At 44.2% G+C, this 21472-nt stretch overlaps 1 protein-coding gene across 2 annotated transcripts in view; it reads left to right on the top strand.

Moving 5' to 3' along the window:
• UBN2 (ubinuclein 2) overlaps window positions 1-21472 on the top strand; it is an 85605-nt gene that overhangs the window by 7418 nt on the left and 56715 nt on the right. Inside the window, exons 3-9 of one of the 2 annotated variants that reach the window (XM_088468036.1) lie at window positions 347-448; window positions 775-912; window positions 1047-1156; window positions 13374-13863; window positions 13972-14042; window positions 14456-14585; window positions 20008-20126. In XM_088468036.1, coding sequence (XP_088324162.1) covers window positions 347-448; window positions 775-912; window positions 1047-1156; window positions 13374-13863; window positions 13972-14042; window positions 14456-14585; window positions 20008-20126 — 1160 coding nt within the window. The remainder of the gene's footprint in view (window positions 1-346; window positions 449-774; window positions 913-1046; window positions 1157-13373; window positions 13864-13971; window positions 14043-14455; window positions 14586-20007; window positions 20127-21472) is intronic. The other variant, XM_088468037.1, reaches the window with a different exon arrangement.

The raw sequence follows: 21472 nt of genomic DNA, 5'->3' as shown, positions 1-21472 counted from the left end.
CATTGTGATATCGTTAGTCATATGTGCTCTTGGCCCGATATCGCAGTAACTGTTGCTCCAAAGTGCCTGCGGTACATGATGATATGATCAAAATCGCAGGTTGGTAAATTAGGTCAGAAGACGAGTAATTTAAGCCAGTATGATTTCATTAATTACACTAACAGGCCACAGGGATGTAGGATGTAATCCTACTACTTGGTCAGAGGACGGATCTTGTCCAATTTGGCTACCTACGTGTCCTTGTCTGGCCATCTCTATTACCTAGTTTTAAATAGGTTTCATAATAATAAGTGCAAGGCTCCCAACAATTTTTTTTCTTAATACATATATCAATATATGTATACAGGGAAGAAAAAGCCATCGCCATCGGAAGGACCGCGTGCAGGATCTTATCGACATTGGTTATGGCTATGATGAGACGGATCCCTTTATTGATAACTCTGAGGCAGTAAGTGCAGTTGTCTCTCTAACTGAGCTTGAAATGAAATGTGCCCTTTGCCCTAATAAGTCAGATTAAAGTCGTAGCACCTATGCAATGAGCAAGCTGGTATTGTTGATACAAAAGTTTTTATATGTGGATTGGTTTTAGCTTCTTAGAAGTTTTCACCAGACATGTTGTGGACTTATATCTGTTTTCAGTCTTTATATTCCTGTAGTTCCTGTCCAAATATATTGAACTGTTCTCATTTATTGGAAATTGAGGTCCTTTTTATACTTTTTCTGTGGCCACAGAAATACATCTAGACTAAAACATCTTCTCATTTTTCATTTTAGTATGATGAGTTGGTCCCAGCTTCCCTCACTACAAAATATGGAGGATTTTATATCAACACTGGAACCCTGCAGTTTCGGCAGGCATCGGATTCTGAAAATGAAGATTTTGTTGAAAGCAAAAAGCACAAATCATCTAAAGTGAGTGTTTAAATTGTGCAGTTATTAATCTGTAATTTTTTTTTTTTTCTCTTTTTAAAGTACTGCAAATGAAATCCACTTTTGTAGTTTGGAAACATGTCTTTCTAATTTCATCAGAACTCTGTTCTTTTAAGATATCTAAGCTGAAAGAAGAAGACCGATCACTTAAAAAACGTAAGAGGAAAGAGGACACCATGGAAAAGGAAAAACCATCTAGGAAACTGAAAGTCTCCAAACAGATGGGGTATGTATAAATAAAGTGAGAAGTGCCTGTATATGTAATTCGCAAATGAAATTGTGTATAATCGTTTGTGTAAATATCTGTAGTTCAGTTCTAGTGTGGCCATTTACCCTTTTTAGTTATTATAAGTACTAATCATCACCGCTTTGGATAAAATGTATCCAGCGACTTATTACATATGAACATTTGAGCCAAACGCAAGGTTACATTTGATTCTAGGATGATCTGTTGCTGTGCCGATTTCCAGCTATTACAGAATGGAAATATCTCTAGTTTTTGCTTCTACCTCCTATGAGATGTGAGCAAAAACAAGTGCGAATCCCTTTCAAGAGGTCCCGCAATACATTGGCAGGTATTCAATTAGCCATGGGGTTTACCCCGCGACTAATTTCTGACCAAAATCCCCGCGGCGCAGGGAACAGCTTTTCAATCAAATAGCCTTTTTCCTGTGGTGAAAAAATCGGGACTCGCGCACATAAACACACTGATTCCGCGTAAACTGCGGAATACGTTTTTTTTCCCCAAGCCCGATTTGGTGGTTTTTACGCTGATTTTACCTCGCACATCCATGAGCTGTGAGGTAAAGTCCGACTGCGGGGATTCGCGCGTAAAGAATCCCCGCTAATTGAATAGGTCTGGCGCGGCATTTAGCTGCGTGGTTTAATTGATTATGCCCCATTATCTTGCAAGGTTTATATTTAATCTAGTGACTCATTTAATCAGCCTCATTGGATTTAGTGCCGTATACAATTAACGGCAAAAACGTAAGTTTTGTTTTTTTTTTGCCATCTGCGAAATCCACTGATTTTTGCCTAAAAAGATGCAAACATTAGGGCCGGAAAAAAACATCGAAAATAGGTGAAAAAAATCTGTAAATTGTGTCTACCCCAAAAAAAGGCTGACTTACATCACAAATTATTTTGGAAGGGTACGATTGGCCATAATATAAGTATTTTGGGTACTTAAATTGCGTCGGCTTGCGGTAATTATGCGTATACGGAAAAACCTTTAAATGATAGCAATTTTTTTTTTCCAGGTAAATTGGAAGTACGTTAACATAGGTGCAAGTATATATTTTCGTTTTGTAAAAGCGCAATTTTGAAAACCGTTAAACCACCTGCTGCGGCCACGTGCAATGTTTAAAACACTTGACTCATCTATACCGCCCCCCGAAACAGCAGAACCAGTATGTTAAACCCATTTTCAATTTATTATTTTTTTTATCCCAAAATTTGACCTGACGTTTTTCGCCAAAGTACGCAACTTATGAAAAATGTTTGGGGTCATTTATTATTAGGGGGGTGGTGTCCAAAGGGTTCTGAAAGAAATCCCCACATTTTCATAAATGGGGATTTTGCATTTTTCTTTATTGTCTGGGATGGAGAGAACTTTTCGCCTGTTTCCTGTTTTCGTCTCTCTTTTTTTTTTTTTTCTTTTGCCGATGGCGAAAAAAACTTCAGTTTTCACCCGCTAATTGAATACACGCTTTAGTGGTAAAGTATAATTTATAATATAGAGGAGAGGTGTAGTTGCATGTATAAACAGCACTGATTAGAAATATCCTAAACACAGCCGCTGCAGTTAAAGCTAGATTGATCTTAAAGCTTTTTTGAAATACAGTATTTGTTGTTGTGAAGACATTCTTTTGGGCGATTTAAATTTGTACTCGGGAATTTAGCTAATCAATTTCTATTTCCCATGATATCCAGGGCTAGCTGCATTAGGCTGTAGCTTCAAGGTTAAGTGTTGGGCGCAATACTGCTGCCAGGTCTCGACTAGCCCTGAAGCCCTACTTAATTCTGATTTCTGCTTGTACCTCAGCAGTGTGTAAACAGAAATCCACAATAAGTACAGCCTTGGGGCTAATTGCAGGAAGTAATTGAATAGCCCCCTAGAGCTAAATTGCTGCATAAGAATTGAATTGCTCCCCGTTGACCCTATAAAAGCACGGTGCTGTAGGTGGAGTTATGCGTGTCATTGAGCTCCAAGGTGACTTTTTTTTGTTAATTTATTACAGTATGAAGTATGTATTTCTTTTAGAAAACAAAAGCTACAAAATGTAAAGCCTTCATAACAGGGGGGTATTGACTAATTGCCTCGCCAGCACTATTGCATTTAGAGGGGATTACCCTACCTGCGAGTCCCCGTAGTTGAACTGAACCTCCGCTGAAAAAACATCCAAATCGGGCTAGCACACAGAGGAAAAAACCCATTGATACTGCAGTTTATGCGGAATCTGTGGCTCATCGTGTGAATCACGATTTTTTTTTTTTCGGGCGTGGGAAAAGCTATTTAATTGAATAGCCATTCCCCCACGTCGCAGGGATTTTGGCCGAAATTAGTAGAGGGGTAAACCCCGTGGCTAATTAAATACCACCCGCAGAGTGATTACAACACTATAACAATAACATCCATACACCTACTGTCCTGTATGATCCTGATTAGCGCTTGTCCGTTTCTTAGGAAAATTGAGGAAGCAGTCTTCCTGTTTTTATTGTTTTATCTACACAATGGGATATAGGTTAGATCCATGCCACACACCACTATTCTCCTGCTTTCATCTCATATGTATAAAGCTTCTAACTATGTACTCCAGTGGTGCAATCGGCCAGTTTGTGGTTATAAGACTGTACCTGTAGAGCAATGCATATGTTGTAAGCCTCACCTGTAGCTAATTTGTTTTGTTTCTAACCATGTAGCACTGTACAATTTGTAAGTGCTAGAAATACTAATAATAAATTATGAAGCACATCCTGCTCATAGCTGACTACATCTCTCCTGTTACACTGGATATCTTTTTCCCTCTTAAAGCAATAATTATGTATCCAATACTTTTTTTTTAAGGGACTGTAAACTTGAAAAATGCTCTTTGCTTAATTCATCTTGGCACACTGTCCATGTCAGATGTAGTTTTCGTTATCCCTGTGTGTATGGTATGATAGACCTCAGGCTGTTGCCTGGTCCTACTGTAATTTACTTCCTATCAATGTTTGGCTCTTTCTTACCTGGCCATACGCTTACTGAATCCCAATGATATGTATAGCTTTTACACTTAGCTGTGTCACAATCTGTGATCCATGTTAAATTAATTTTTAGTTTTGGTAAAATTGACAAAAGTTCTGGGTGAAGTTAAAGGCTTATGGGTGTAGTTAAGTGAAAGAATGACCTCCATGGCGAAGGACCAATAGACTTGGGGCCATATTCAAATAGGCTCGATACCTCACTGCTCAAGAAAAAGGGTTGTAGCCTCGGACTTTTACGGTCAGAGCTATTCATTTAGAAGCCCTTTTCGTCGTTCTGTAAATCGGCTGCTAACGCACGTTAACCCATAGATTCCAGGATAAGAACACAGAGAGGTATGTATTAACACATTCGCGATAAGGTCCGAAAGCCCTACTTAACTCAGATTTCTATGCAAAAGCCTCAGGAAGAGGTGAACGGTAATACGTGTTAAATTCAGCCTGCGGGCTGCACTTGAATAGCCCTGGGCACTGCTTCGAGGCTAACTGAAGTTTTAGGGCTAATTGAATCTGACCCTTAATATGTAATTTAGGCAAGTAAGTGACAAATAGCCTCACTATGCCACTTGTAATTAACTCACTGTCAAATTGTTACCTTATTTTACTAACCGTCTACCCTAAAAATTTTTAGTATTTTCTGGTTTTATCACCTTTTTTTTGTCACTTTGGGGGGAATTAAATTCAACGCGATGTTGAATAGCCGTGGGAGGGAGCTCCCGCAGCAATTCAATACGCTGCGCTGTTTGGGCTCGCTAAGTATTTCTTCTCGCACCCCCCTGGGGATGCGAGGAGAAATCCGACCAAAGTGCTGGGCGTGCAGCTATTTTTCTGCTTAGTTCGGTGCTAACAGCCGCGTGCCCGGCACTTTGGTCAGAGAATGCCGGTTAATGCGCCTTTAACACCCTTGTTAAGGCGTGATAACCAGTAACTCTCCGACCACACCGCTCACTGAATTGAATAGCTCCGGGAGCTCGCTCCCAGCGCTATTCAATTTGCTTTGAATTGAATCTCCACCAATGTGGTTTACAACCCTTCTCTTTTTTTTTTTTGACTGTTTTATTCAATCCTATAGTGCTGTGTTTCTTTTGTTATACTTTTCTGTTGGTGTTTTAGCTCTTGGCACAGATTACTGTCTTTTGTAATAATACATGTTGTAAGCATATATAACACAATTTAAGTAAAATAGAAAATGTTGACATGCTTGAGAAAATCATAGATCTTAATCTTGTTTTGCCTCTTTAGAAGAAAAATTGAATAATTGCGCACTAGACTTAGTGTAAGTGGGCAGGGTGGGCTGCACTTATAGAGAACTTCTTCAGGTTCCAAGGAAAGAAAGTAAATAAATGCGCTCTGTAACACCTTTTCTGATGGTTTGTGCGGGATGACAGTATAGGATAATGAAAACAATGATTATTGGCTGCTCATAGTGGATGTTACATAAATGGCATAGATGGCAACTCTTAAATTGTGCACCTGCTGCTATAAATCTATTCTAGAATACACCTGCTGCATACTTGCAGAATAGCCTTGAGCCTATTTCCCTATTGTTAAACAATTTTTTCCCATTTTTTTATTTTTTTTTTTCACCCCAATTTTTACATTTTTTGGGGTGTCCCTATTTTTTTTTTAAAACTTTTTTTGACACAGTTCTTTTTTTAATGTCATTCCCAGGGGTGCAGGCTATTTTTTTTTTTAAGCCTGCACCCCTAAACCCCAATTCTGCACTTTTTTTCGACACCTATTCAATGTTGAAAAGTTATCCCCGTTTTTTATCAAAGACTTTTCGAACCTGCGAAAAGTCTTTGAAATTGAATACGGTGTAAAACTAAAACCTGCGATAATGACGTCATGGGTGCGATATTAACGCAAAAACAGAGTTTTCGCTCCCATATTGAATACCCCTGTATGTCTTGTGTGGGACTTATTGTAGTTCCAAATAGTGAGGTCTAGAGACCCTTGAATTAGGTATGGGAGTGTATCCAAGATGTAGCAGTATTGATGATGGTGCGGCGTCCTGCACTTGTGTGATTAATGGTAGTGCAAAGGCCTGGGATGTGTTTCTTGGGGTAATGAGTACGGAGTGACGCTGGAGTACACCGGGAGGTACTGCTCCTAAACAGTGTCTTGAACTGGAGGACCCGCCAATGAGTGCTTGGGCTACCAGACAGTCTCCGGCGCACCTCGTCAGACAGAACGCTGGTGTCTAGTGGATGGGGGGGGGGGAGATGAACAGTTGCGGCTCGAAGAACCAGTCTGTTTTGTCCCCCTTCTGTTCCTCCTTTTGGAACATTGGGGATCTCAACCCCTTTCCCCCTCCCCTTACATTTCCTGGCCCCCCCACCAGTTTCGTTGGTGTCCGGCAGGAGCTGGACCACAGTTTAGACAGTGGGGCTGCTATTAAGCAGCGCAAGCTTTATTTTTAGGAGTTACTTTTATTTTAATTTCTTTTACTACAGAGCAGCAGCACTGGACAGTCCTCTGGATGTCTGCACTGCTGCTCCATCACCCCTCCGCGGCGCCGTGACACCAGCCTTTGGCTAGGTACTCCCGGCGGGGCTCCGGAGGGACCTAGCTAGCAGTACACCACGGACCCCAGACTGCAGCCGAGAATCAAGTGGACAGGTAAGGCGGATCCCCGCTTGCGCACTCTTGCCTCCGATCTCAGGAGACCAACAGGAGGCACTGATGTGGGCACTGGTTCGTCCAGGACTCCACTAGACCACCAGGGCATTACAACCACAGGTGCAGGGCACAGATTAAGGCCAGGGACCCGGTGGTTTATGTCGGCATAGGGGAGAAGGTACTCCCTGCGGCCCCTCCCCTGCTCAGGGCGCCATTCCACTGCAGTCTTGCTGCTCCTCCCTCACCCTCCGTTCCCTCTGAGACTCACGCCAGCCATTTTCTGCATTCAGGTCTCCGGGAATGCTGGGTCCGGTCTCCCTGTATACCTCTCCCAAGGACCAGGTTATACAGCGCTATTTCTACCAGCCACTGCGGTCTGTGTAGTTGAATTTGTGCCCACTGCAGTTATTATATGTTCTGCATTGTATGTGACTTGAGCTAGCGCTGCTGTCTACGTATACCTTTCTCGTTCTTTCATTCTAACCCTGAAATACTGAGGTATGGGAGGTTTATTGTACCTCCCATCTCTCTATATTTGTGAGGGTTATCACATACTAAATATGTCTGTGTTGCGCACTACACTGTGCCATGTTGCACATATGTTTGGGTTACTCACTGTACTGTGCCAGATCGTGTGCTACATTATTTTGCAGCTATGTCTGGAAAAGGCAAGAATAACAAGCAGCATGCTGCTCCCAATCTGGTGTCTTGTAAGTCCTGCTTAGCTTCAGAGGATCTCATTCAAGATGGTCTTTGCATCTTGTTATACGACACCTGGCCCATCAGACCCTGCTTCCTCTCCTCTCCCCTGGGCTTCTTTTTCATAGGTGTTGGCAAAAATTGCGGACCACCTAACAGTCCCTGTGGTAGCTCCCCCTATGGGATGGCCACAACAGGTACTCCCTGCAAATCCTTTGCTTGGCTCGAGACATCCCTCCTAAGGTCTAAAGGGTTCTCTAATTCTGTGGTTCAGACACGTAAACCGGCCTCTGCCAGGATCTATCACAGAGTGTGGCATACATATTTCCAGTGGTGTGCTACTAGAAACTATGACCCTCAGGTTTTTAGGGTTTCTAGAGTCCTTGCCTTTCTTCAAGCTGAATTGGATCTTGGATTCCGCCTAGCCTCTCTGAAAGTACATGTCTCTGCTTTGTCCATGTGGTTCCAGCGCAGAACTGCTCCACTACTGGATGTTCACAACTTCCTGCAAGGTGTTCTCCGTATACAACCTCCCTTTGTCCCTTCTGGGGCTCCGTGGGATTTGTCAGTGATTCTCCACGCACTTCAGGAATCTCCATTCGACCCCCTGGAGTCAGTAGATGTCAAATGGTTAACTGCGAAGACTGTTTCTTCTGGCTATAGCTTCTGCCTGTAGGGTATCGCATTTAGGTGTGCTCTCCTGGCGCTCCCAATTCCTCTGGACAAGCTTGGCTTCCTTCCGAAGGTGGTCTCCCGTTTCCACCTTAATCAGGAAATTGTGGTTCGGCTTTTCAATCACAAGACACATCGGCAGGTGATGCCTCTTCGGATGTGGTCCGTGCTCTGAAGATCTATGTGGACTGTGCTAGTTTCATCAGGAAATCGGACTCCTTCTTTGTCCTATATTCCACAAGAAGGGATGGCCTGCTAACAAACAAACTCTGGCAAGATGGCTTCGTATGGTTATCTCAGAGGCTTACACGCAGACTGGACTTCCTATGCCAGCTACCGTTTCTGCTCATTCTACTTGCTCTGTGGGTCCCTCGTGGGCAGCCTGATGTGGCGCCTCTGCTGAACAACTATGTAGGGCAGCTACGTGGTGTACTGTCCACACCTTTCTTAGGTTATATGCCTTTGATACTTTTGCTTCCTTCGGGCGCTGGGTTCTCCTCTCAGCTCAGGAGCGTCCCCGCCCTTGAACAACTGCTTTGGTACATACCCATTGTTTCCCTGCAGAGCTCTATGGATCCTGAAGAAGAAAAGGAGAGTTATGGTAATACTTACCCTTGTTAACTTAGAAGTCCATAGGGTCCGCAGGGAACCCGCCATGACGCACCTGGCTTCTATGGGTTTCTACTCTTGGTCACTTGTTTCCTTCTCTGTGTGAGAATGTGATTCTTCAGTTTACCAGTCTTTCTTCTTTCCTATCTTGCTCCTGCCTTGGGCTTGTTAAGAAAACGGAGTTGCCTTGAGGCTGTGGGTGGGGTATACTGGGAAGGACCGTAGCATTCTGGGATAAGAAAAAGCTTTGCTGTTGGTGTCCAGTCCTCCAAGTACCACCTACACCCCATTGACTCACTGTGGACTCTATGGACTTCGAAGAAAGAGCGTTAACAAGGGTAAGTTTTTTTTTTTTTTTTTTTTAAACTGGGCTTCTCCCTCTCTATACACCACCTGACCCAGTTTAGTTTAAGTGCCCTGTGGAGTCGGCGTCCTTTTCCAGGTGTAATGAAAGTAGCCTGTCAGTTTTTGTTTTTTTTTGTACCTGCCACAACAGTTAAAGGTCTGTGTCTGGGTACCCTCAGCTGCGTCTTCAAACGCTGCATGGCGCACCCAGGGGCTTACTGTAGCAGGTGGGTAGTCTGTCCACCAGCATCGGTGGATACATCGGCGTGCAGTTAAACACCAGGGGCTCCCTTCTATTTAGTTTGCTGGTTCAGCGCTGCTTTACAGGATGGCCGTGTTCTGACGTGTTGGGGAAGGTGGCGGCCCTAGCTGCCTCTGTCACTTTGACAGTCCACACTGTTAGCTGCCACGGAGATCTGACCCCTCACTGTGCGGCAGCCTTGTAGCCTGCCTCAGGGGGTGTTCCAGCCTTTTACCTCCCCTCTCTTTTTCCTTGCTCATCTGTTTGTATATTGCCCGCGAAGGAGACTGCAGGGGTGGCAGCTTTGGCACAGTGGCCATTTCCACTTTTCCTGTCAGGGCAATTTCAGTAGTTACTGCAAGACCTGCAACTCTTCAGGATCAGGCCTTACGCCCACTCTCTCCCTCTATACTCCTAGCTGGCCAGAGGGTTATTTCTATTGGCACTACTGTTTGCTAACTGGAGTTGCTGGAGCTTTGTGTGCCTGAGGAAATATTCCTCAGCCCTCCACTCTGCTGCATGTGCCCTCTGATTTACTGTTTATTATATCAGATTATGCACTTCTGATACATATAATATATTTACTGCATATTGTTTTCTGAGCCTGTGTTTTTCTGCCAGTCTCATTTTACCATTCCCTTTCTCAATCCTGTCTTGGAAGGGTAATTCTGCGCGACAATCCCAAGGCAAGAGCAGTGCTGTACAAAAGGTTTTTGCTTATGCTAAATGTAAGGCAAAATTTTCTCATGCACGGTCTGACTGGGAGGCTGTTTGCACAATGTTTGAAACAGAGTTCCAGGGCAATGTGGGTCCTGCGGCTATCTCCACCAGTTGACACGCCACCCTGGGTGGCAGCCTTGGCTGGGGCAATGTCTAAAATGTCACAACAGCTTGCTGCTTCTAGACAATAGTACTTGGGTGTTTCGGGGTGTGCCTTTTATGTGCAGGCATAGGAGGATTGTGCTCCTCCTGTATTTGTGGCTGTCCACTCTGTGGAACTGCCTTCGGCCCAGAGCCTAGCTCGCTCTATCCAGGGCTTGGTCTAATTTCCATCTTCTGGCCCCTTGCTATAGGTGTCTAGGGACACACCTCGCTCACAGAAGCGTAGATCCCCAGGCATTCTTCAGTCCGATTCAGAGGCTTTCTGTTAGGTGGAAGATGACCCTTTAGAACAGGGGTTTCAAACTCGTGGCCATCCAGCTGCTGTTGGACTACATATCCCAGCATGCCCTGCCACCGTTTTAGTATGCCCTAAGAGCAAAACTGTGGCAGTGCATGCTGGGATGTGTAGTTTCACTGCAGCTGGATGGCCAGAGCTTGACACTACTGCTTTAGAAGAATCTTATGTGGATCTTTTCATCTGCGACTGAGGAAGATTCTCCAGACATGCAGAGTGTTGAGGCTTTGGTCAAGACCATGTGAGAAGTTCTGATGCTGAAACTCCAGTGTCTCAGGAGGTGTCTCTCTACAAGAGGAAAGAGAAGCAGCCAGTTACTTTTCTAGTGTTCCTGCTAGGCTGTTTTAGCCGGGCACTGTGCCCTCTCCTTTTGGCGGTGCCCAGCTAAAACATGCCGGCTGCTGTACCCACCCGCGGGCAGTATGCCAAGTTCTGACTTGCTTTCTTTGGTTGAGCACATCCGAGAATCTGCCTCTTATTTGGCTGAGGCGGTGATGGATGCAGGTTGTCTCTGCTTCGGCAGTTCCATCTTGCTGGGCTATTAAGGTCCTGGCTTGCCAATGCACAATCAAAATGGTCTTTGAAAGCTTTGCCCTTTGCAGGTGTTGTCCTCTCGGTCTGTAATTGTAGAAGCAAGTTTTGGCTCAACATTATCACTGAACTTGGCAGGTTTATGTCATTTGGTGTGAAAGTGTTTTGCTTCTTTCTCTTTTTGGCTTTCCCGTATCCTGTTGTTTCTCCAGGAGGGCTTGTACGCAGTGTTGTTTGGTTCTCTGAAGGTGCAGGTGTCTGCCTTATCTGTGTTCTTTCAGCGTCTTCTAGGCTTACTCCCGGAAATAGACATTCATGCATGTCATCCTTCATGTACATTTGCAGTTGGTTATGACCGCTGCTCCATGGGTCAATTGTTTTCTGTATTCTAATACTGTTAAATCTCTGGCTGTTGATCTCCAGTATCTCATGTAGAAGATAGTTTTCCTTATTTCCATTGCTTAGGCTACGAGGATTTCTAAATAACAAGCTCATTATTGATATTGGAGATATTCAGTGCTTTTATCAGCTTGATTGATGCATGCTGTTTTTATACAGAAAGGAAAGCAGTGGATACTATTTGTGCACGTAAAAGTATACAGAATTAAAACTGTTACTATCAAATGGATACAGAATTTTAACTGTTGGTACCAACAAGAGACTATGGGCCTGATTCAGAGCCGGACCCTCTGACCAGAGCGCTCGCTCTGAATCAGGGCCCTCCTCCATGAAAATGGAGCGGCCTCCTGGCCGCTCGCATAGCTGTGGGTGACCACACACAGCATATGCGAGCGGCCAAAAAGATGGTCGCGATGGTCTTGACCATCGGACTTGCGACGGAGACCCTGCGGTAGGGTCTCCCTGCCACAAGCCCTGGAGTGATTTTGGCTCTATCAGAGCCAAAATCACTCCCACTGACATCACTAGTGATGTCAGTGGGGCCGGCTTCAGACGGTAGGCGTTCCCATGGGAACGCCCACCAAAGGGGGCGTGCTGTCAATCAACATCGACAGCACGCCCCCTTTGGTGCGAGACCCGGAGCGATGGAAAGCCCGTCGCTCCCCGGGTCTCGCGCATGAGCACGACGGAGCTTCCTCCGTCATGCGCATGCGCAGTGGGGAACATCGACCCGCTTGCGAGCGTACTGCCGCTCTTGAGCGGGTCTGAATGACCCCCTATTTCAGAATTAACAGACTACCCACTGGCTCACTTTTTGTCCTATTTTACATTTGGATATTAATTATGACTGACCATCTGTGTTAATTGTTATGTGATTCAACTGTGTTTTAATTTGATATTTAGAATTTGCTTGAAACTATTTCATATCTATACATTATTGGTATTAAATTATTACTTTTCTGACAGCGCTTATTTACTATTTACTATGGACAACTTATTTATGATTCTCGAAAGCGTGGTTGTCCGGCTTCAAAATGTGCGGCTTCTTATTGGCTTTGTGCTATTCGACAAGCTTACCTTGCTGGAGGCAGCAGGTTCCTTACAGGATGACTGCACATTCCACTCGGTGGGTGGGTGCCACGTGAGCAGCGGGCCATGGAGCTACCACGGAACAGATGTGCCAGGCGGCCCCCTGGTCTTCCGTACATACCTTTGCCAAATTCTATCGATTTGACACCTTTGTGTTCAGGGATGCAAGTTTTGGAAGCAAGGTGCTCTGTGCTGCTTCAGCATGTTCCCTCCTGTGAGGACTGCTTTGGTACGTTCCCTTTATCCAATTCCATGGAGTACACCCGGCGTCCTCCCATCTCTGTTTGCGAGTTCTGGTTGACTGTGTATTGCCTGTTATGACACCTTCTGTTGTGATGCCTATTTTGTTGGATTGATGTTCCTGGGTTCCTTTTCTTCCGTACTCTCTCTCATCTGGGTTTGGTTAAACTTTACCAAGTCAGGTGGGGTATAAAGGGAGAGGAACCCAGTCAAATTCATTGACTATTTAAAGTGTGAGGCTCCGCTCGCCGCGATCTATACCCCAGAGTTCCCAGTGTGTGTCGTGGTCCCCTTGGAATTGGAGAAAGAGATTGTACTGGCAAGTACAAAAATCCTGTTTATATGGAAAAGAAACAGACTTGTGTACAACAATAAATGTGGTGGAATGTGTTCTGTGAAATAAATTGTGTGTTAAAGTGCATTACTAATCCATAATTTGGAAAATAGAAAAGAAATACCACTTTAAACTAGTTGTGCCCAAAATGTGCAGACGACCATTCCAAAAGTTATCATTAAGTTTAAAAGTGAATATGACACACTAACTTTTTTTCTTCTAAATGTTGTCTTCCTTTTTAGGGTAGTGGCATTTAATGCACATAAACCTGACAAAAAGAAGAAAAAGATGTACAAGGATTCTCTGTCCCTTGCTGCAATGCTTCGGAAATTTCAGAAGGAAAAAGATGCAATGCGGAAAAATGAAAGCAGGCAAAATTTACCGACTGTAACAGTAGTCTCTGCTCCTCCAAAACCCAACCCAGCTCCTGTTGCCAATGATTACTCTGATCTAACTATTGGTAATGACCAAGTTCTTGCTCTCTTTGGTGGTGGTAGCGAGAGGGAGCTTCTACAAGAGGCAGAATGTGCACTAGAAATGCTTGGGGACTTTGATCTAGATAAACTTTTGGACTCTGCATCTAATGACAGTCCTGCAGTTTCTGATCCAGGGGAGAATGGTAGTATTGGGCAGTCAACAAATCTATCCCAAGTGCAAATACCAAAACAAGTTCCCCCTCTTCCTGAGGGTTTACCTGCAAAGCTGGAAAAACGGATTGAGGATCTGCAAGTGGTATGTATACAGACAAGCAGACTGGATCCAACCTATAGGTTTTTCTCTCTGCATGTGCTGTTTGTTTGATTTTCTTTATTTTCCTTTTTTTCCTTTTATTTTCCAAAGGCTGCAAAACTGTTTGATGAAGAAGGTCGAAAAAAATTCTTCACTCAAGAGATGAATAACATTTTGTTAGAGTACGTAAAATTTTTACTATTCTACATTAAAACTGTAGTTTGTCTTTATCAGTTGTATATTTTTGAGGCATAAAAGTTTGTGATAAAAATAAAAGCACCACTTTAACAGAAAGCTTCCATACTTGGCTATAACCAGTTCACTGTGAAACTTAAGGGTATTTAAAGTTGGTTAAAAAAGAGCAAATACAAAATGGTAAGAATTTCTGCAATGAGTGACTTGCTTCATATACTAAAAAATGTAAATGTGTCAATTATCTGATTACTTCAAATGAATGCATTGCCATTTCTGTTCTGCAGAAAAAAACAAGATTGCTTATTTAGTGCTAGATTTTAAAAATATGGAAACTTATTGGTATTGTTCTGTAGAAAGTTAGTTATTAATGCTGTTAGTATTTTTATATTTTTTTTTACAGCATTGAGTTGCAGCTGCTGGAACTGAGCCCATTAAATAGGAACGTGGTATATGGTTATATTGAAGCATTTGTACCATGCACAAAGGATACTCTTGTCAAGCGCTTGAAAAAACTTCACCTTCACATACAGGTATCACTAAAATGACAATCTGAATTTGCCTGTTGTTGTTGTTGTTCATAAACTTTTTCACCTGCAGTGTTATTTTGGAGGCTCTTGGGGCACCCCATTAAAAATTCTCTCAATTTAAAAACACATGACTTTATGACTCGAAATTTGGGTTCTTATAGTCTTAGAAAAGGATGCCACGTAGTGTTTCTCCTGTCGTCGTTTTTTTTTTTTTCCCTCTGGTTTACAGCAGTGTGCGGGGAGGGACATTGTTTGCTTAATTTCTGGGATCAGCCAGCAGCAGCAACAACTCTTCATTCTGTTTATCTCCAGGGTATTAGTGGTGAGGGGTTTTGAGCTTTTTCTACAGGCTTTTCTAGTCTTTTGGCTCTCATTTTCTCTGCATGCCACTCCAAATTGCCTTGTGCCAAATCCAGGGTGGGTGTTCTTTACGTGGCATGCCAGATGAATGACCATCAGCAGTGTGTGCCAACAAGTATGACCCTTGAGATGTAGGGCCTTTTGGACCAAAGCTTAGACTATTGTGGAGCTGATTTGGCTCGCCACATGCGTTTTAGAGCCGTGCAGGGTTTTTCCCTCCTCTATTCCCTTTATGGGAGTCAAGAGACACACCTGAGGAGACCCCTGGAAACTGAGCAGCCCCCTTTGGCCTAAACCTGTGTGGCACCTGACGACATGGCTTAATCTCTGTGCTTCACATAATCAGTGCAGTGTCTGCTGGAATGATCCTTTTCTTTGAAGAGTCTTATGACTGCTGCAACCTGTTCTAGATCTTGGAATAGCAGCTTTCTGTGTACTCAAGTCTAAGGAGGAATCTGGCACCGTCATTTCCTCCTCCCAAGGATGGTGAGAAGGCTCTGACCTGGTTTTCCCAAGTCCTGGCAAGAATTCTAACTGAAAGCTGGGAGTGGTTGCTCTTGTGTGTGCCGCCAGGAGAAGACTGGGACAGTGATCCAGAGATTCTGGACATTTAAATAGCTGGGATCAAGTCTGTATTTATAGAAGTACCTCTGTTTTTGTGCTGTCAACCAGCTTAGCATACAGAGTGGTAGGAATGGGGCAGAGGTTCTATAGAACACTTTAAAAAAAAAAAATTTTTTATACTGTCGCCCATGTTGTTCCTTTTTCCTACTATTGAAACTTCAGAGGGGGAACCTGGTCACTGCTGGCAGATAGTCCTCACAAGACTTGCGCTTTGGAGGAGCTGCAGACAAGCTTTCCACTGTTCCCACCACACAGGAGGGAGAGAGTTGGGGTGTTCGGCTTGCAAACGTACTATGTGCGTTGTCTGTGTTCATAATGAAAAATGTAGGTAAACATTCCCCTCACCAGACACTACTATAGCAGCTCATTAAATTACTGAAATCTAGTCAATGCCGGACTCGAGAAGGGGTAGAGACCCAGGCGTATTAATGCATTGTTTGGGTTAGTACTAACCTATGAGAGCAAAATTACAGCTACATCATCACTAACCAAGTTCATTGCTGAGCTCCCCCAGATTGTAAATTTGTGCTAAGCTGCTAAGTGAGGAGAATACTCCTCTCTCTGGTACAGAGCCCTTAGTCAGGCTTCCCACCCTATGAGAGGAGATGCTTTGGGTCCAGATTCTGGCAAAGCCTGTTTTATGGCATGTTGATTGTTTTCTCTCCTGTGAGGAAGATTTTATAATCCACTTCTTTGGCTAGGCTAGACATATGCCATAGATCAGCTCTGATTATTCTGCCTGTCAATCCTCTCAAAAGTAAGGGGAGTTAGTGGAGAAATTGGACATAAAGGAATGGTAAGGATTCCAAACAGTCAAGGAATCTAAGGTCAGGTTTAATTTCACTGTTTGTCCATAAATGGAAGGCATCTTTGTACATTAGTAACAAGTTCTTGGATCTTAGCCATGTTGCAGAGAGCATCTTGGCAACTGTTGGCTCGACGGATACTCTGGCTTATGGTCTTGTGGGCTGACGAAGAATTCAGCTCGGTGCCATTCAGGCTATGGTGCTTTCTGCTCAGACTGGACATGTTAAACCAAAGAATATTCCTTTATAAATATTTACATTGGATGGCTTTAATGATGTGGCTGTTGAAGCCGTGATTCTTGGAGCGAAAATTTTTGGTTTTTTACCTGACCGTGTGCTGAAAGCTAAATAACCAACTTTGGCTAAAAACGGAGACCAGTTCTGCAATATATCTGTGTGAACAGATGGGATTTCCTTCATTAAAATTTGTAGGTGACTTTAGTTCTCGGAGGGCGTCTGGACAGTAGTTTTAGGCTTAATTCCTTAAATGTTAGACTCTGTTCTCTCAGGCTACATTCTAGCCTCCATATTTTCCTCCTGTTACTTGATTTTAACCTGGTTTTGACTGCTTTATAACATTCTAACCTTTGGGTTATGTAGATACTAACTTGGAAGATCATTTTTCTCTTGGTGATTTTCCTGAGTTAGGGGCTCTCCTGCATCTCTCCATATATAATTTTTCACAAGCAAAGTGCTGTTTTTCCATACAAAGCCCTCCTTTCAACCAAAGGTAGCGCTAAATGTAATAGAGTGAGAGTACAACGTTGCATCATCTTGCAGCGAGTATGATTAGAGTTTGTACTTAAACTCGCACTATGTAATACAGAGCGAGTTTTAATGTGTGAGAGATGCGAGTTTATGCAAGTTTTTCTGGGTGAAGACTCGCAACCGGTAATGCGAGTTTTGCAAAAGCCTACACAGATCGGTGACATCTGTGTAGGCATCTCTGTGTAAAAAGCACAACCAGCATCGGCTGTGTGAGCCGGTCCTGGTTGTGAGAATATGGGGAAAAAAGACGTAGTGGTCCCCCTGTATTATCCACAACCAGCACCAGGCTCTAACTAGTGGGACACTCTTCACTGGGTCCCCTGGCCAAAGCATTATTCACCGCAAACTAGTCAGCCCAGGCCGGGTGTCCCAGGGGAGGTGTGGATTCCCCCTCTCCAGAGTGAGTGTATGTGTTTTATATATACAACATATGGTGTTTGTGTGTTTGCAATTTGTTTTATATTTCTTTTGCAGGTGAACTAGAGGTACCAGCGGGCCCTTAATGCCCCTCATGCTGGTACTTGTGGTTCTTCAAGTACTAGCATGGGGGGGCGGCGAGCTGGGACCTCTAATTCTCCTATAAAGGACAATATTATTTTTACACAATCTGGGGGGGGGTTCCCCTGCCTGGGCTGACTAGTTTTGGGGTGAATAATGCTTTGGCCAGGGGAACCCGTGAAGCGTGTCCTCTAGCTGTGGCATTACACCTCAGCTAGCTATAGCCCGGTGCTGTTTGTGGATAATACTGGGGGGCCCCTGCTCAGTTTGACACACATTTCAACAACCAGGACCTGATCACAGAGCCTGTTGATGAAAATATGGGAGACCCCTACATCTTTTTTCCTCTATTTTCATAACCAGGACCGGCTCACGCAGGCTGGTACTGGTTATGCTTTTTACACGCACAGAAGCCTGTATGGATCTTACTGATCTGTGTAGGCTTCTGCTATAGACACTGCTGCTCAGGCTAAACTCGCTAGCCTGAATCAGGTCTATTATTATTTTGTTTCGGGGCTTTTTTTTTGTTTTAATAGTAGTTCTGTGCGAGTTTCCATGGGAAAACACCTGGATAGTGATCGCGATGAGCGAAAAAAATTGTGATTCCCAGGGACCTCTCACTGTAAAAAATTGGGGTCCTACTCCACCGTTTCTGGATCCCATCACGTATTATGGTGGGTGAGTGCAGGCAGCAGTTGGGACAGTGCTGGGGACAGGTAGCAGATGGGTAGAGGGGGATAAGGGCAAGCAGCAGTTGGGGTAGAGCTGGCGGTAAAGGCAGGAAAAAGTTGGGGTAGATCTAGAGGGGAGTAAGGACAGGCAGTGCTGAGGGTAGGGAAGGAGTAAGAGCAGACAGTAGTTACAACAGTGCTGGAGGCCAAGAAGGGGGCTAAGGGCAGGCAGTGCTGAGGTATGGAGGTGGCAAAGGTAGATAGCTGGTGCAGTACTTGGGAGTCAAGGAGGGGGTTATGAGCTTTCACTGGCTTAGCACAAAAGGGTCCCACCACACACTGTCAGCACCCTGGGGAAATTAAGACAGGGAGACCCGTCAGCACTACTCTGGCTTTCCCCTTGTCAGTACACCCCCCACATGTTGTTCGTTCCATCCCCTCATTCCTCCATGTCACCCAGGAGAGTGTAAAAGATGCCCCTGCCCACACTACTTTAAGTCACTTTTCACCAAAACGGCCCTCGGCCAAGGGCGCTTCACCACCTCTCACCTGGATCCTGAGAATAGTGCCCCTGTGCAGAGCCCTTGGTCCACGGCCGCCTTGAAAGTACAAAGGCTGATGACTGGAAAAGGGCTCCAGGATAAACTGCTCCTCTGACACCTGCTTCTGCTGCTTGGAGCAGTAGTGCAGGTGCCACACGTGCTGGGGGTGGATCGGAAGTGTGCCTGTGCTGGGGGAGGATAGGAGGTGCCACTTGTACTTGTTGCCTAGGGATCAGGTAGTGCCTGTACGGGGGGGAGATCAGAGGTGCAGTGCCAGGGAGCACATGCTCCAGCCTCTGCGGAGGCTGCTGTGTGCTATACAATCCAGGCCTGGTCCTGCTCTTTGTGTCCTCCGATAGCTAGTGGGCGGTGAGCCGGGGACGGGGCGTGCGTCCTCCATGAGGAGACGCTGCCACCCGAAGTTGAATGCTTTGGGAAGGTGCTGGGGCTCTGCCAGCTGCTGCGACAACCTGGGGACTGGGCGTCGATTCTGCCACCCGAAGCTGATTGGTTTGGAAATATGCTGGGCCGGCTGCTGCAGCGTGTCCTGCAGGACCCATTTCTTTTTAAAAAGGGATATTTTGCGATCACTGGGATACATAACACTTTTTCCGAGAGGTTGCAGAGTCATAACTTTGATCAACATGGCAAGTTGCTAACTTACCAGGTGTAAGATCCTATTCATTACATTGGCTCAAATTGCACACACCTATAATGAGGTGGTATTTTTTTTGCTATTCTTGTACTGAAAAACGCTCCAATCTATGAACAATAATTGGTGATTATATCATCCTAAGTCAATATTGTACTGAGCATTGAGACAACCCCTGAAGAAGACTCAACACACACACTCACTCACTCCTGGCTAGGGAATCTAGAAATGCTTGCTTTATCAATCCTCCATATGCCCAACACATGGCTTCAATAAACAATAGAAGTACCTCAAGGTACTAATCAAGAAAATGTAGCTTTCAGTCAAGAACACCGTATAAACCTTTTTTTTATTTTATTTGTGGCTAGTAATAAAATGCACATTATCAACTAGCTGCTTACATCTTTTGTGTAACTACCTTTTTTTGTACTTGTTCAGCTTTTATTGGAAATAAGCTATATTGAAAAAAATATATTAGTGTTCTCATATATTGTTAAATTCTAGGATGACCGACTGAAAGAGCCACTGCAGAGGCTAAAGCTAGCCATTAGTAATGTGATGCCTGGCCAGATGAACAGATACCAAGAGGATTGCCAAGCACATAATCAGGCCAAAAATGCAAAGTATGTACAATGTTATGTTTTATAATTTCCTTTTCAAACTTTTTATTTTAGTTATTTTTAAAACTGTTGCTTTTATTATACAACCAGTATTGTCTTAGTCATTTGTGATAACCTAGTCAGACAACAGATCACTGACTATGGAGGGAATTCAATTCAACGCGCTATTGAGTAACGACGGGAGGTACTCCCGAAGCTATTCAATACACCACGCTGTTTCCCCTGGGGTTGCGAAGAGAAATCCGACCAAAGTGCCAGGTGCGCGGCTGTTTTTCTGCATAGCGCGGCGCTAACAATTGCACGCCCGGCACTTTGGTCAGAGAATGCCGGTTACCGCACCTTAACACCCTTATTAAGGCGCAATAACCGGCATTCTCCGACCACACAGCGCACTGAATTGAATAGCTCCGGGAGCTCGCTCCCGGCGCTATTCAATTCGTGTTGAATTGAATTCCCCCCCTATGTAACTTAATTATACAGGAATAGATCTCTGTGGTTTCCTTTGTGTTATAAACCCAGGTCTTAGACAAGGCATGGACAGCTGTCTTGGGTAAATCATACGGTGTCCCAGCATGCAACCCTGTCTGCTGAGAGCATGTTCTTCAGGGAAGCAGTCTTGCCATTTTATTTACACTTGTCCGTAATACATTGACAGCTGGAAGTAGAAGAGAACGATTATTTTGTAATGCGCAACTGTGTTCTGGAACACTGAAAAATCTGAGCATACTTAACATAGGGACATGAGAGAAGGCAAAATACATATGGGAAAACAAAGGCTCATATCCAATTGGCCACAAGGTTTTGGGCGCAAAAAAATTATACAGACTTCGCAGCCAATTTTGGATTACTGTGGGTATGTGTGCTCAGAAATACCCACGGTATCCAGTTAAAAAAAAAAAAATTTGCTTCTCCACACTTCCTGAACTGGCTTCTGCACTAGGTAAGTGACTCCACAGCACACTAAGGAGACACACACAGGATGGAGTCACACACAAGACTGGGAGAGAGGGGGCACACACACAACTGACAGGAGGTCACTGATGAGGACACACACTGACAGGAAATTACACACAGTCGGCATATGTAAGAGGGAAGATTTCAGCATGCTGGCGAACAGAGGAGGAGGACAGCGCTGCCTGAAGGTGAGTAATTTTTGCACCAATTAAAAACAGTCATTAGCGGGGGTGCGGTAGGTGTCCAGTAGCAAGTGCAGGCAATTTTTCCTTTAAAATAAGTATTTAAAGAAAAATTAGAACGGCTCTGGAGGCACTCAACCCCGCATCCAATTGCAGAAAAACCCAGGTGCGAGAATTTTGGTAAACTCTCATCTACAGTGTCCTCGTATATCT

Source organism: Taudactylus pleione, unplaced genomic scaffold (assembly GCF_031769625.1).
Source record: "Taudactylus pleione unplaced genomic scaffold, aTauple2 ptg000080l, whole genome shotgun sequence".
Taxonomy (NCBI): Eukaryota; Metazoa; Chordata; class Amphibia; order Anura; family Myobatrachidae; genus Taudactylus; species Taudactylus pleione.
Note: the sequence above shows the minus strand (reverse complement) of the source record. Positions and strands in the feature narration are given on the sequence as shown.